Source organism: Apis mellifera, linkage group LG13 (genome assembly GCF_003254395.2).
Source record: "Apis mellifera strain DH4 linkage group LG13, Amel_HAv3.1, whole genome shotgun sequence".
Taxonomy (NCBI): domain Eukaryota; kingdom Metazoa; phylum Arthropoda; class Insecta; order Hymenoptera; family Apidae; genus Apis; species Apis mellifera.
The window spans coordinates 4,880,562-4,895,570 of NC_037650.1; the positions used below are offsets into that span (position 1 = coordinate 4,880,562).

At 28.9% G+C, this 15,009-nt stretch overlaps 1 protein-coding gene across 4 annotated transcripts in view; it reads left to right on the plus strand.

Moving 5' to 3' along the window:
- LOC409961 (heterogeneous nuclear ribonucleoprotein 27C) overlaps positions 1 to 15,009 on the plus strand; it is a 33,646-nt gene that overhangs the window by 436 nt on the left and 18,201 nt on the right. For 3 of the 4 annotated variants that reach the window (XM_006560415.3, XM_006560416.3, XM_006560417.3), the window contains exons 2-7: positions 741 to 948; positions 1,049 to 1,235; positions 3,257 to 3,339; positions 3,831 to 4,221; positions 5,511 to 5,711; positions 7,722 to 7,877. In XM_006560415.3, the coding sequence (XP_006560478.1) occupies positions 741 to 948; positions 1,049 to 1,235; positions 3,257 to 3,339; positions 3,831 to 4,221; positions 5,511 to 5,711; positions 7,722 to 7,877 (1,226 nt within the window). The remainder of the gene's footprint in view (positions 1 to 740; positions 949 to 1,048; positions 1,236 to 3,256; positions 3,340 to 3,830; positions 4,222 to 5,510; positions 5,712 to 7,721; positions 7,878 to 15,009) is intronic. The other variant, XM_016915913.2, reaches the window with a different exon arrangement.

The window sequence follows — 15,009 nt, forward strand, 5'->3', positions numbered from 1 at the left end:
AGATATGTGGTTTTTCGTGAGAGGGGAATAGTTCGATGCCGGTTCTGCATAGTGTTCTTAGTACTTACGACACTTTTGATTGTTTAGATGTTACTCTTTTGGAAAAATCGACAAGCACGAGTATGGTGGTTTAGAATATTATGTATATTTTTGATATTTTATTTCGGTGTGAAAGTATGCTACTGCATCGTCGTTTATTACATCCTTCAATTCTAGATTCTCTATTTTTATGCTCTATATCCTGAAAGATCAGAGCATTTCAATACTCCATCGCTACGCGATTTTCTTACACGTTTGACCAATTATGATTATTGATAGATATGCGTTAAGCGGCATATTATTATGCATATACCAATTTTTCCGTGAATTTTCATTATTGATAAAAAAAAATGCGTCATGAAATATTTCAATATTATGTACATTAATGGATTATTATCAAAATTAGGTCATTGATAAATATATTTTACAATATAAATCGTGTATTTTTTATGCGTGTTAAATAAAATTATACTTTGCTATTTCTTGCATTAATTAACCTAAATTTAATATTTGCTATATTAAATTTATCAAAATATCAAAATTTTCTTTTATTATATAACGTATTATAAAAAATGAATTCGAAAAATATTATTCTATTTATATTGTTTCGCGTATCGTAATTTATTTAGAAGACATTTTTTTATTAATATTATTTATATAATAAGTTTATTATTTATCTCTAAAAAAATTTTTTCTTACAGAAAGTTGTTTGTTGGTGGTTTGTCCTGGGAGACAACACAAGAAAATCTTCAACGTTACTTCGGCCGTTATGGCGAAGTAATTGACTGCGTTGTTATGAAAAACAGTGAATCTGGTCGCAGTCGTGGTTTTGGATTTGTAACATTTAGTGATCCAGCTAATGTTCCATTAGTTCTTCAGAATGGACCACATCAACTTGATGGGCGCACAGTTAGTATCATTTTAACATGAAAAAAGAAAAAAGAAATTAATAAAGATATAGATAAAAAAGAAAATTTATCTATATTTATTTCCCATTGTTTGGTTATAGATTGACCCGAAACCATGTAATCCACGCACTCAACAAAAACCAAAACGCAGTGGAGGCTTTCCGAAAGTTTTTCTTGGTGGCTTACCAAGTAATGTGACAGAGACCGATTTGAGGTCTTTCTTTACCCGTTTTGGTAAAGTTATGGAGGTTGTCATAATGTATGACCAAGAGAAGAAGAAATCAAGGGGTGAGTACATTATAATAATTCTTTGTATGTAATTAAACCAGTATTGTTTGAAGTGGTTTCCATTTAATAACTCATGTTAATAATAATTTAAATACATAATGAAATATGATTTAATGATATTTTATTTGTATTTAATGGAATTTTTTTTTTTAATTATTATGGAAACTATAAAAAAACAATACTCTATAAATATTTAAATATCATATCATCTTGTTTCTTATATGATGAAAAGTATAGTCAGAATTCTTGAAATAAAAATTTTTCTATAATATACAATTGATATAATTTATGATACATATCATTATATTATTATATATGCGTACATATTGTTATTGTTAGTATTATTATTATTGTTATTATTATTATTATTATTATTAATGTTATTATTATTGTTATTATTATTGTTATTTTATATATATATTATACACACACACATACATACACATATGTGTGTATGTGTGTGCGTGTGTGTGTGTGTATATATATATATACTTAATCAAAAATTCTGACTTGAATGCAGCACACCCATTATTTAATTAAAGTAAAATATTAAAATTTTATTTAGATTAAAAATATAAAAACAAAAAAGTGCAAACTTTAAAATTAGTAATTAATATAAAGTTAAATATGATTTTGTGCTTAAGTCAGTTAATAATTTATGGTCATTGAACTTCCTCTGCTTGATTACCTTTTTTTTTAACGACCCTGCTCTTGCTTCCTTTAATAATTATAATTAATATATCCTGATTCACAGTCTTAATAATTAATATTATTTATTTTCAATATGTATTTATAAAATATTTTAAGATCTTATACATGAAACTCACAATGCATTATACATAGTTATTTATGTAGTGTTTTTATCCTACTTTGCTACTCTTAATAATTCGCCTTGTCTTACCTTAAAAATGGTTAAGATACTTTATGTTATAAAATTAAATTTAATATTAAATATATATATACATATATACATACATACATATATATATATGTATATAGTGATTTGGCTAAGTTTTATTAAGGATAGCTTAAGACTTTACCAGGTTATTAAGTACATAAGTTAAAATGTACATAACTTAAGTCAAGTTAAGCTACTAGTAAGATATGTTGTAAATTCGATTTTTTATTAGTATTATCCATTTATTATTCATTGAACAAACTCATTTAGTTATATTTATCTTTAATCATATTATATGTATATGAAAAATTACTTATAATCTACAGCTTATATTGATTATGTTAAATTAAGATATTATTAATTTTGATAACTTTTTTACTTGAAAATTTTTTACTTTAATATCAAAATTTTTATATTTATATAATGTAGTAATTATTCAGTACTCAGATAGGTATGTTACTTCTTTGTTCTTTATATATTTATTCCTTTTTGGTGGCTGCATTCAAGAAGTCAATATATTTAATGAGTACAACAAATGAATTTTTTTTTATCCATTTTATTATTTGAGCAAGACATATACTTTCCTGTAATTGAGATGATATGCATTGATGGATATATATTTATAATGTAATTGATAGTCTTTTGTGATATCTTGAAAACAAAATATTAACAAAAGAATATTGATGCTTTACATATTAAATATCATTAACAATCTTTTAAAGTAGAAGTATATAAGTGTTTAAAAACTTCTTTAAATCAGCCATCATAAATTTATTATAGATTAAGTATTTTAAGTTTATGAATATTTAAAATGAAATTACTATATAAATTTTTGTAAAATAAATGTTTACAAAATATTAAAAAAATACATATTTACACTGACATTAACAAAATTATATGTAAGATACTATAAATACGTTTTTCCAAATTAATAATAATTATCATTTATACAATAAAAGATAGTTAATGTAAAGATGTACAAATAAATGAAAGAAGAAAAAATAAAATGTAATATTGATGGTATGATAAAAATTTCAAATGGTGGGGTTATATAAAAGAAATGTATTTTTTGTATAAATATATGGGGCATCTTTTGATATACTCTCTCACGTTTGGACGACAGGATTTGGCTTTCTCAGTTTCGAGGATGAAGATGCAGTGGACCGATGCGTAGCGGAGCATTTCGTCAACTTGAATGGAAAACAGGTATAGCATACCTACACACTAGTATATATTATATATTATTAGATTACTGTAATGTAAAATAATAATAAGTACGAATAAGTATGATAATTTAATGTTATGTGTTATATAATTTTATATAATTATATTAGTTATAGTACTTATTTTATTTTACACAATTTTCTCATACTATGTTACTCTTAATAACCGTATGTTTAGTTCTTATTATATAAGTATCAATTTAAAAGAACAAAACGTTTAGAATTATCGTATATATGCGTTATATGGCAAGTCAAAAATTAGAATATATTTAGAATCGATGTAAGACTTGGCGAGTTTTAAAGGTTTAATCTTATACTTTTATGAAGAAAAAGAGAAAATTAAAATTAAGGTATAAATAGGATTATTTTTTATTCGATCGAGGTCGAAATCCTATTTCATATCTCTTAATTCGAATCGTGAAATATGAACGATGATGATTTTCATTCAGATTGTTTGATTATTTTTGATTACAGGTTGAAATTAAACGCGCAGAACCAAGAGATTCTTCTAGCAAAATGAATGATAGTCATCAAGGTCAGTGGGGACCACCTCAACAAGGTGGACCTCCAATGGGAATGGCTGGGAATATGGGACCTATGGGTGGTCCAAATGGACAGATGAGTGGACCTATGATGGGAGGTCCAATGGGTCCACCAGGAAATATGATGCAGCAATATCAAGGTTGGGGTACCAGTCCTCAAACTGGAGGATATGCTGCTGGATATACTCAGTATAATTCTCAGGGCTGGGGTGCACCACCTGGCCCTCCTCAGCAACAACAAATTCCACCACCACCACATCATCAATGGGGTAGTAGTTATAATGTTCAACCTGCAGCAGCTACTCAAGGTTATGGAAGTTATGGTAAGTTTTTAGTATAATTTTCTTAGCTTAGACTCATTTAAATTCTTTTTTCTTTTTTTTTTCTTTTTTTTTTCCTCTTTTTTTTTTAATATTAGTAATTTAAGTATTAATAATTTTTTAATCTTAATAAATAACGATAATTCGAATTAGATTTATAAATTCAATTTAAAAATCTTGATTTTATATTTCTTTAGAAGATAATATATAATAATAAGTTTAATAATAACTTTTATCCTATCCTCTTCCTTTATATCCTTGATGAAAAAACAATAAAGATAAAAATATAAAAATATAACAAATATTTATAATATATTATAATATAATAATTAATCTTTTCTCTGTCTCTGTCTGTCTCTCTCTCTCTCTCTCTCTCTCTCTCTCTCTCTCTCTCTCTCTCTCTCTCTCTCTCTCTCTCTCTTTCTCATTATTATAGAAAAAAAATACAATAGGACATCGAAATTATATTAATGACTCATTACTTATTTCTCATATGTTTTTAATATTATATCTATTTTCTATATTTATATTGTAACAAATTGTATTTTTTTTTTAGTTTTAATTATATTTATATATAATACTCATATATATTCACAAGTATTTATTTCAGAGTAATTTAAACTTCAGCATCAGTGATTTCTTCCTTCATGCTTGCTTTCCTTGAAGAATACGAAATAAATATAAGATTTAAAAAAAATGTATTTTTATATTTCTCTTTATTTTTCTTGGCTGGAAAGTTATTTGATGATTACCGATGTATTTATCGTTCATAGAATCTTGATGTAGTCCAATGTATATTTCTTTATAATTTTAAATATATTCTTATCGCAATGTTAATTTTATTATTTACTGAGGGAATCGAGCATGAATATTTAAACGAAACGATATTGAATATTAAGAATGCGAAAGAAAATTTAGTGCCAAGGATACTAACACTATGGGGAAAATTATCTGAAAATAATTTGTTTTTAAAATTTACCCCAATAGAATAATTTACTCGGCTTTACTTTGGAAAGTCTTCAGGTAAGATCTTTTCGACTCATAAATATGAAAAAAAATTGGAAAACGATTTCTCTAATAAAGAGTTACAGCATACCTTCAACAATTTCTTGAATAAAATTTTTCTGAAATATAATGTTTATTTCTTTTATCACACACTTTTGAAATTTCGAAAATTATTAAAGTTATATCATTCGATCCATGCGTTCTTGGCATTAAAACGATGAATATATATATTAATAAGAAGTTTGGAGAAAATGGTGTGACATATTTTGTATGGTTGATAATCGCAGGTGGGCCGGCAGCGGCCGCTTCAGGGGGCTATGGGCCCACAGCGGGTACTGGCGGGGCTGCGGGGGGCGGGCCCGGGGGTTCTTGGAACTCCTGGAATATGCCACAAAATGGGCCCCCTCCTGGGACTCAGCCACCACCTCAGCCCCCTCAGCCTAATTCCTCGCAGCCCAACTCCAACTCGAACCCCTCTGGCCCGCAGGGTGAGTCTTCAAGCTCAGTCAAACAAACTCTTTCCTCTTTCCACCCTTTCGCATCATACAGTTCTATTTTCACATAGTCGAGCCTGGCTATAAATTATTTTATTTTATTATCTATTGATTTTTTTGTCTTTCTTTCTCTCTTCTTCTTTCTCTGTCTGTTTAAACTAGAAAAGAAAAAAAAAATATTTTTTTATACGTATATGATAATTAACTAATTAGAAAATCATTATCACTGGTCGTATCAGGGTGTGTTTGTACACAGACTGATCATTATTTTTAATAACGATCGATAAACACGCGGCGAAGTGAGACGGCATGATTGTAATTTGGCGTGATATATCGAGAGAGAGATCATGCTTCGCTTATTAACAGTATTTTTTATTGCGGAAAAATTTATTGTACAGTTAAGTATTTCCTTTAGATCGTCTACAAGAAATGTAATGCCTGTTTCTTTTATAATAACTTTTGTCTGTTAACATACAATAAATTAATGTTATTGGCTTTTGGAGTTCACCGAGAGATGAGTTTTTCGTGCATTGAGGTTGGAAGAACGAGAAACCGAAGAATTTTAAATTGTGTTGTAAATGGAAGAGAAAAATTTATTTTTTACTGAATAAAATTTGAATCCTATTACGATCCTCTGCTGTTCCTCGATTCCTTAATATTTGCACATTCGTTAGTTCGTTTAATTATCTGGTAATTTTTACATGTCTTTGCGCTTGTTCTCTTTTTTGCGTCTAGAATGTTGAGAGCATGTAATTTCATTTGTACAAATTATAAATATACGTAGTTTTAATGCAGATCAATTTAGGATTATGAAAAATGTAAATCACATCGTTTTATATATCTTTATTAGTATATACTTAAAGGTAGAGAGCTACGCTTAGAATATTCGTTATGCTTACAAACGTTTTAGACAAGATTCAGTGGATATCGTAGTATTGTAATCATCGGCATTCCGCACTTATTCATCCATTACATCACTCTTAATTTTTGTAATTTTTTAATCCGAAATCGATCATTTTTTGTCCTATTTGTAATCCAATACAAGTATTTTCTTTCTACTTTCATTGGTTGTTTTTTAATACCTCCCAGAAAAGTAATTGGCCAGTCTCCCTTTATTGGTTGTCGTTACTTTTTTTAGAGTAGACTAGATATTTGCAAATAATTTTTTAAGTGTACTTATATTCTTCTGATCTATTGTAATGCCATTGTAAAAAAAAAAAAAAAAGGAATATAAAATTGAATATAAAAATTTTGAATTTATAAAAAAAAAAATGTACTATAATGTAGTATAGCGCAATCCTGATCTCGTTTCTCCCATTTCCTTTGTCGACCAGTATAATCTGAAACAAATTCATTATCTTAATTCGAATTTTATTAATTTTTTAAATACCTTTTTTGCAACTTCTTGCTAGATTTTCTTTATCAAAATTCGCTCGATTTAATTTTATATATATATAAAATATAATAAGATTATAATAAGATTCTTTAACAGCAATTTTTATTCCTAATTACGATAGATGTTGATTCGTTTGTAATCTTCTGAGATCAGTACAATTCTCTGCTTATTTTGCATAATCAATCTTTTATAAAATTAACGTTAAACTGCATTCGTTTTTTTTTTTTTTTAATTTCTCACGATGCTTTCCATTTACATGTAACATCTGTTCTCTAAACATAAGACTGATCTCGATAATTTTTAATTATAATTCCTCTGTATTTTGGAAATATTCTTTATTATATATTCCTATATATATAAAAAAAAAGAAAAAACGAGAGATATATTTTAGATACTTTACGTTCAATTCGGCAATCGTATAAATATTCATAATTCTAATGTATTATTTATCGAAGAGTGTACAATTATTCCTCGATGGCATGAAAGTGCCAATGAAAAGTATCAAAAATGTATCTTTACCGTGGGAAGAAGTATATCCCACAGCTTATGAATAAACGAAACGAGGTAAGTGGGGAAGTTGGATAATACGATGAAAATCAATGTTCCAGGTGACATGTATTCACGACAGACCACCGGCTCAGGTGCACCTGGGTCCAGTAGCAGTTCAGCTAAAACTCCGGATTATACTGGGTACTCTGCATATGGTAATTACGCTGACACCAGTTATCCTCAGCGTTCGTATCAAGGAGGAGAAAGCAACCAAGGTGGGTATGCCGCCAGCGCCCCTAAACCCCAGCAAGGCTTTGATTTCAAAGAGTGGCCCACCTCATGACCATTTTAATTGACCCGTGATGGAGAGATGCGCTGAATGGCTTGGCCTTGCTCGTGGGTTATTTCATATTACATATTTAAAAAGAAAAAAAAAAAAATATATAAAAAAAATAAAAATAAAAAAAATATATATAAAAAAAAAGACAGAAAAAAAACGTAAAAAAAAAAACAGAGATATTGCGCATTGATCGTGAGAATCTGCGCTCGATTCTTGGGACATTCTTTGGTTATATCCTATTTATATTATAACAGTAATAAGAAACAGATTTTATTTTCAGCATGTTGGTAGTAAATTGTTGTGAGAAGAATTTCGGGGAATTTTGATACTATTTTCTTTTTCTTTCTTGCAGAATTTATTGTCGATTGTGTGTGCGTCGAATATCGAAATACCGTACTCGAGGTTTTTATTTATCCATGTTTTTTAACTCTTGAAAAAAATTTTGTCGGGAATTATTCGTACAAAGAATGTCTCCATCGAGCCGGTATGTCGTTCGCGAGCGGTCGTACTTCCAGTTTTTTAAAGATCTTGATGAAACATAATATCTTTTTGACATATCTTTTTTGGCAATCGAAAAAAAGAGAAATGCATCTTGCCTCAAGTTTGTAAAACGGAAGCGTCAAAGAAAATAGGGTGTGTTAGGTTTCTCGAAACATTGATTTCATTGATCGCTCGCGTGAACGGCCCATGATCTTGTTGGGTTTCAAAAGTACAGTGACAAACAATTGAAACCACAGGCTGAAAAGATAGGCGTAAACTGAAAGAAACATAAAAAGCAAAGCAGACGAATAATAAAAATGGTAGGATAAAAAAAAAATGGACACCCATGGTGCAAGCGAATTTTGTATGGCACTGGGATAGAGGGTAGGAAGCGGAACATAGAAGTATTATAAGAGTTAATAAACTAGAACAGATGGAATAAGTGAACTAAAGCATTAAAGTAAAAAGCGAGTGTAAAGAAATGTAAGAAAATGCTGAGCATTAATTACACAACCAGCATATTCGAGCGGGGGTGAATGAGATTTCGTTTTTTGAGATATTAATTCTCATTAGATGGCACAAATTTCGATGCTCGTTCACCTTTTTGATACTTTTAGTGAACTCTTCGGTAATTTGAAAATAAGAATATTAAGTAAAATGAAATACTATTATATTACGGTCTCCAGTGGAAGTCAGCGTCATTGACTTGCACATTCGAGACACCCGTCCCTCCACGATCTCGTATTTATTAAAATAGTTGTTATGCTGGAATGATGGAAAAAAAAAAAAAGAAAATGAGTAACGAGTAATTAACGAAATAATTAAGTAAGGTATTCACACAGGCTGACTTATAATCTAAACTACAGAGATAGTGTAAAATAAAATAATAGATCCTTTTAATATGATGTATGTATATCTATAACTCTATGACAGCAGGGTGCAGTTTCCTTAAGAATATGTTTTCTTCTCTTTCTTAGTTTTTTATCTTCACGACGTATCATTATTAGTTACATTAGGCATATCGATGTCTAATTCCCTCTTTTTCTTAATTTCTTTCGCTTTTGACTTTATCTAATTTAGGTTAATCTGGTCCTTTTCCGTTTCCTATATATAATAAGAATTTTTATCGTTTCTGGAAGGAAGAGGACGAGAAATGAAATAAATAAATAAATAAATAAATAAATAAATAAATAAATGAGTGAAAAAGATAATGAATTTTTTAATGAAAAATAAATTTGTATAATAAGAATGATTGGTCCGTCAGACGGGTTTCTGTACGGTCATTTATTGCATTAAATGTGAAAATTAGTTTATTTTTTACTTCGGATTTATAATAGTTAATTATTAGGCATGTTTAAGATTACAATTATTGTTACTATTAATTAATTACTTCTATGATAATTATTACTATTATACTACTATTACCATTATAAACTATTTACAGCTATTTATCACTACTTACTGTTGCGACTGCTCCTACTGCAACCATATTATGATTGCAACTATTATACACACTATTATTACTGTCTATGATAATTACAAATATTGTACGATGATGCTTATAAGTGTTTAAATTTTAGATGATTAGAGATGAAAAGAGATCATGATATCTAATTGATGGAGGGAGGGGTATTTGTAATTTGTGCGGTGTACTCGGCGGGGGGCTTCGATCTGAAAAGTCTACCTGATTAAATATATGACTTAATTGTATTTACTCTGTAGGATTTACCATAGTTCTAAACAAGAAATATTTCGGAAGAATGCTCTCAAATGCTCATGTTTATTACTGAGCGGGTCGCGTTGTGTCTTACTTTGTCAATAAGAATCGCAAGTATTAACGCTAATGTAATTTTAAATTTTTTACGACGTCACAATATAATCAGTAGGTTTACAATTAATAACGGAACAGCAATTTGAGTAAGCTTCCTCACTATTGATCTCAATACGATTAGGGTTTTTCTTTCCCTTCATATAGTATCTAATTGTTTTCTTGTCAAATTATTACTTTTTTTTTTTTTTCTCCTACTTTTCTTTCATTACTTTTACATTTTTTCATTATACTTATTGTAATAACGTTACGAACTCTCGCGATATAAGGCGGTCAAGTTTTTTAAATCGTTGATCGACGTTAAAAAAAAAAAAAAAGATATCAATTACTCTTGTACTTATTCCGCACGTCTATCTAAACTGCTCGTTACCATTTCCAATTCGGTAAATTTAATTAACAGTATCGCGTAGTTAATCGTAGAAACAGGGATACGTAAAAGTCAATGGGATGAAGAGAAAGCATTAACAAACGCGACTCGTGGAAACTTCTGGGATCAACGCAATAACACATTTACTGACTACTAAACTAAATGACAAGAAAAGACGAGTTAGGGAGCTCAATCAAACGAATACCACTTTTTACACTAATTGTTATGATAATTACACGAACACTGTACTCTCAACAGATACACATTTCTTACACATACACTTCTACGCGCATAAAAAAAGTAAATTAATTAAAACAGAGGCCACAAGTTATTGAACATCCAAATAATAGTAAATTAATAAGATGCTAAAATAGATAAAGAGAAAAAAAAAATCATAAAACGAAATGAGATGACTTTGTGGTTGTACTAAATAATACGTTATTTAATATCTATTATTGAGAGGCAGAGAGAGAAAGAGAAAGAAAGAGAGGGAGGGAGAGAGTGAGAGGGAGAGAAAGATATTAGAGAGATTGTGACAGGAGAAAATTTAGAGAGAACGAGAGAGAGAGAGAGAGAGAGAGAAAGCGTGAAAGAGAGCGAGAGAGAAAAAGTTTTTATCTTTACGGCTGTTTTTTCAGAATTTATTTTATAAAGTAATATAATAAAAAAAAAAAAACGTAAAAGAAAAAACCACTAGTAATATCGATTATGATTATAATTATTAATAAACTAACTAATTGTATTCCTTACTATTATCGATTTTTAAATAAAGTTAAAAATGTATAAATTTAAAGAATTTTTAAGTGTATGCTAAAGCAGTTGAGAGAAAGTGATTATATAACATTTGATTTTATAGACGTGTTAACGATAATTAATGTGTTTGCTGGAATCGTAAACGAGGTAAATTAATTTATATTATAATTAACGAGTCTCAGAGGGATGATTAAAATTTATTCTAGTGAGAAGGGAGGAAAATGTGAGGGAGGGAAGAAAGAAAAAAAAAATGAATAAATAAATAATGATGATACAAAGTTAAACGGCTGCCTTGCCACATTTGTACATACATATATTTTAGGGTATGCTGGAAAAGTTATAGTCTATCGAGATAATAAGCGAAAGTGGTAGCAATGGATTTGAAGAAAAAAAAAAAAAAGAAAAGAAAAAAAAATACACACACACACAAAATGATGATGACGAGAAAGCGGGAACTAGCGGGATTATTCGAATAATTGACGATTTAATAATTATAACAGATAATATATTTATATTTAACGCAATATTATTAGTATTTTTCAATACAGAAAATAATGCATCTAATTAACATAATATGTAGCAAATAGGGAAAAATACTTTGATTCTAGCCGTTGTTACTACCTGTCGTGATCTCGTAATTTTTTTTACGAGTTACGACTTGCTCTCAGGGTTGTTACTGTCTTTTTTCCCACTTATTTCTTTGAATCTTTTTCTTTTTCTTTTTTTAATCATTTTTTTTTTTTTATGTTCTCCCTGTTTATTAATAATTTTTACTTTTACTATTAGAATTCTTCAAGAATTGTTGAATGTATTTATATACATTTATTTTTTAAGGACGTTATTTTTTTTGTTTTCTTTTTGTTCGTATAAAGTAAGCTCTTGATTCAGTATTTAAAGAAAACATTTGTGAAATGTTTTTTTTTTCTTTTTTCTTTTTTCTTTTTTTTTTTTTCTTTTTTAAATCATTTATATAAGTGATGTTATGCGAAAGAGCATGGTTTTTACTGTAAAATATTTATTGTTGATTCATAGGACTGAGACATTTTATTTCGTATAGAGAGATAATAATTGTACATTAAGATTTAAGTATTGAAAACCATAGATCGCTCGTAGATTTAATTCTTCTCGTTACTTTTAAGACACTATCAACAGGGAGAGTAAAACGAAAAAAAAAAAAAAAAAAAAAAAGGAAATCAACTTTATAAAACGCATTAGATATGTAATTTTTACACTTTTTACACTTTTGCACGTTTTAGTATTTTCCCTTTTCTTTAAAGAATCACTTAAGATTAAAATATTCTGCAGTCTGTTCCGTATAATAATTATAAATAATTCATGCATTTCATAACTTCGCTTAATGATCATTATCTCTTCTACTTTTATTCCTTTTTCTTTCTTTTTTTTTTTTTTTCTTTTTTTTTTTTTTCTTTTTTTTAATGTAAAGATTTAATGTAATTTAGTTAATTCACTTTTGTCTTAATTTAATTAGGTAGTGCATGTATAAAATCTTTTTTTTTTTTTTTTTTTAATCTAAAGAATACGCATGTTAGTTTGCAAGGTGATGAAACAAAAAAAAAAGCTGATAAAAATAAAAAAGAGTTAAGCATTCAATATTTAAAAACTTGAGATATGAGATATGATAAAAATATATTATAATTCCGGGGGCGTTACATGTCTGTTTTTAACGTTAACGCATACTTGTCGTCCCGCTCACTGAAGACTGGTCATTATAATTAAATGTTATACTTAAATAAACTTACTATTCATATTGTAATCTATACGAGAAACAAGTTTTTATCGATGAGTTTATCTTGTATTTTTAATGGATATTAATATAATTAGTTTGGTATCACAACGACGACGTATTGGCTATTGCATTTTTACACGCTTATATTGTATTTCAATTGATTCTTCAACACATTCGCATTTTTTCCCCTCTTGTTTGTCGGTTTTAATGGGCAAGAAACAATAAAACGTTGGAAATTACGATATCACAGTGAACGTATAATACTTGCCACGAATCGGAACGGTATGAAACTTACGTGGGCATTTTTCCAAGTTGTAAGGAATAACGTTCGGGAAAGATCCGTTTGTCGTACGACAAATATATTTTTAAACTTTAACGTCGAAATCGTTTAACCGCCATTCACAAGCACAAATTTCATCGGTGATGTGGGGTGATATCGAATAACGGATTGAGAAAAGAGAGAGAGAGAGAAAGAGGAAAGAAATAATATTAAAAGTACTCACTGCCTGAGCTCGTTGTCTATCCATCGGTTTTCGTTGTATGTTGAATCAGTTGAACAGACCCAGAATTTTGTAACTTGTTCGAGCTGTTGCCAATCTCTATATTTATCATCGTGAGGAAGAAAAATTGAAACGAAATGTCGATTAATGTTGAAACGCTTGTTTAACACTTGTATTTCATTCGAACAGAACATTAATGAGAACGGAGGAGGAGAAAAAGCAAGGAAAGGAAAATTGTGTCATTGGTATTATCGTATATATAGGTGGTGCAATGATTTCGGCATTACACGAGAGAAATATCAGAATATGACGCGATGTCAGTGAAGAGATCGAGACACGAAATAGAACAGAATTAAATATCAAAAAAAAAAAAAAAAAGAAAAAAAAAAGAAAAGAAGAAAAATGTGTGTCATATATGTATACGCATATACATATAGAGACGTACACGCAGACACACGCGTACACCGGTACACACCGTTGATATTCTAAATTACGTTTACAGTAGATGCAATTAAGATAAATTAAATTATAATTCTACAAAGTGATTTTTCTGATAGGACGAGATAAATCATTAAAATAAAAGAAATTATTAATCATTAAATAAAAGAAAACGAGTAAAAGAAGTAATTAATAAAAAAAAAAAAGAAGCCTGTACAGTAGCGAAGGAAAAACGTAGAAATTTAAAGAAGCAAAAAAAAAAAAAAGAAAAAAGAGAAAAAAAAGAAAAACGAAAATTTCGAGTTTTACATAAGAAGAGAAAAGAAATTCTAAATGTAACTACGTTTATGTTAAGTGCCCTGCTAATAAGTGTGAAAGAAACTTTATATCGACGTATAGATCGTGTATAGGCGAAGAATATCGTTTAACGATGTGTGCGCAAGAAAAATCGACACACGTGTACACACACTCATCGACACACATGTTCACACATTACCACTCCACACCACATTAAAAAATGCTTCACATTCTGAGACTAAGGATTGGGAAGGGGGAGGGGAGGGGAGTGAATTAAGAAAAGAGAGGGAGGACTAAAATTTCTTAGAGATTTTTAACGAAACCGTGAGTGCATTAGCGAATTGGAGAAAAAAACGATCGAATAGGAACGATTAAAGCATATAAGACTTCTTTCTTCCTGAAATGTTACTCGAGAGCCGCTAATCGTAAAAAAAAAATATATATATATACACATGTATAAATATATGTGTATGTATATATATATACGTTGCATTAAGAAAAAAAAAAGAAGGGAAAAAAAGGAAAATTAACGATATCTTCATTTCGCTGGAAAATAAGACGGAGAAATAAAAAGTAAACGAGAAAATTCGTTTTAGTGAATGGAATTCCTACAGTTTGGAATGCTTTGTCTCGCATTGAACGAACGAGAATCGATCG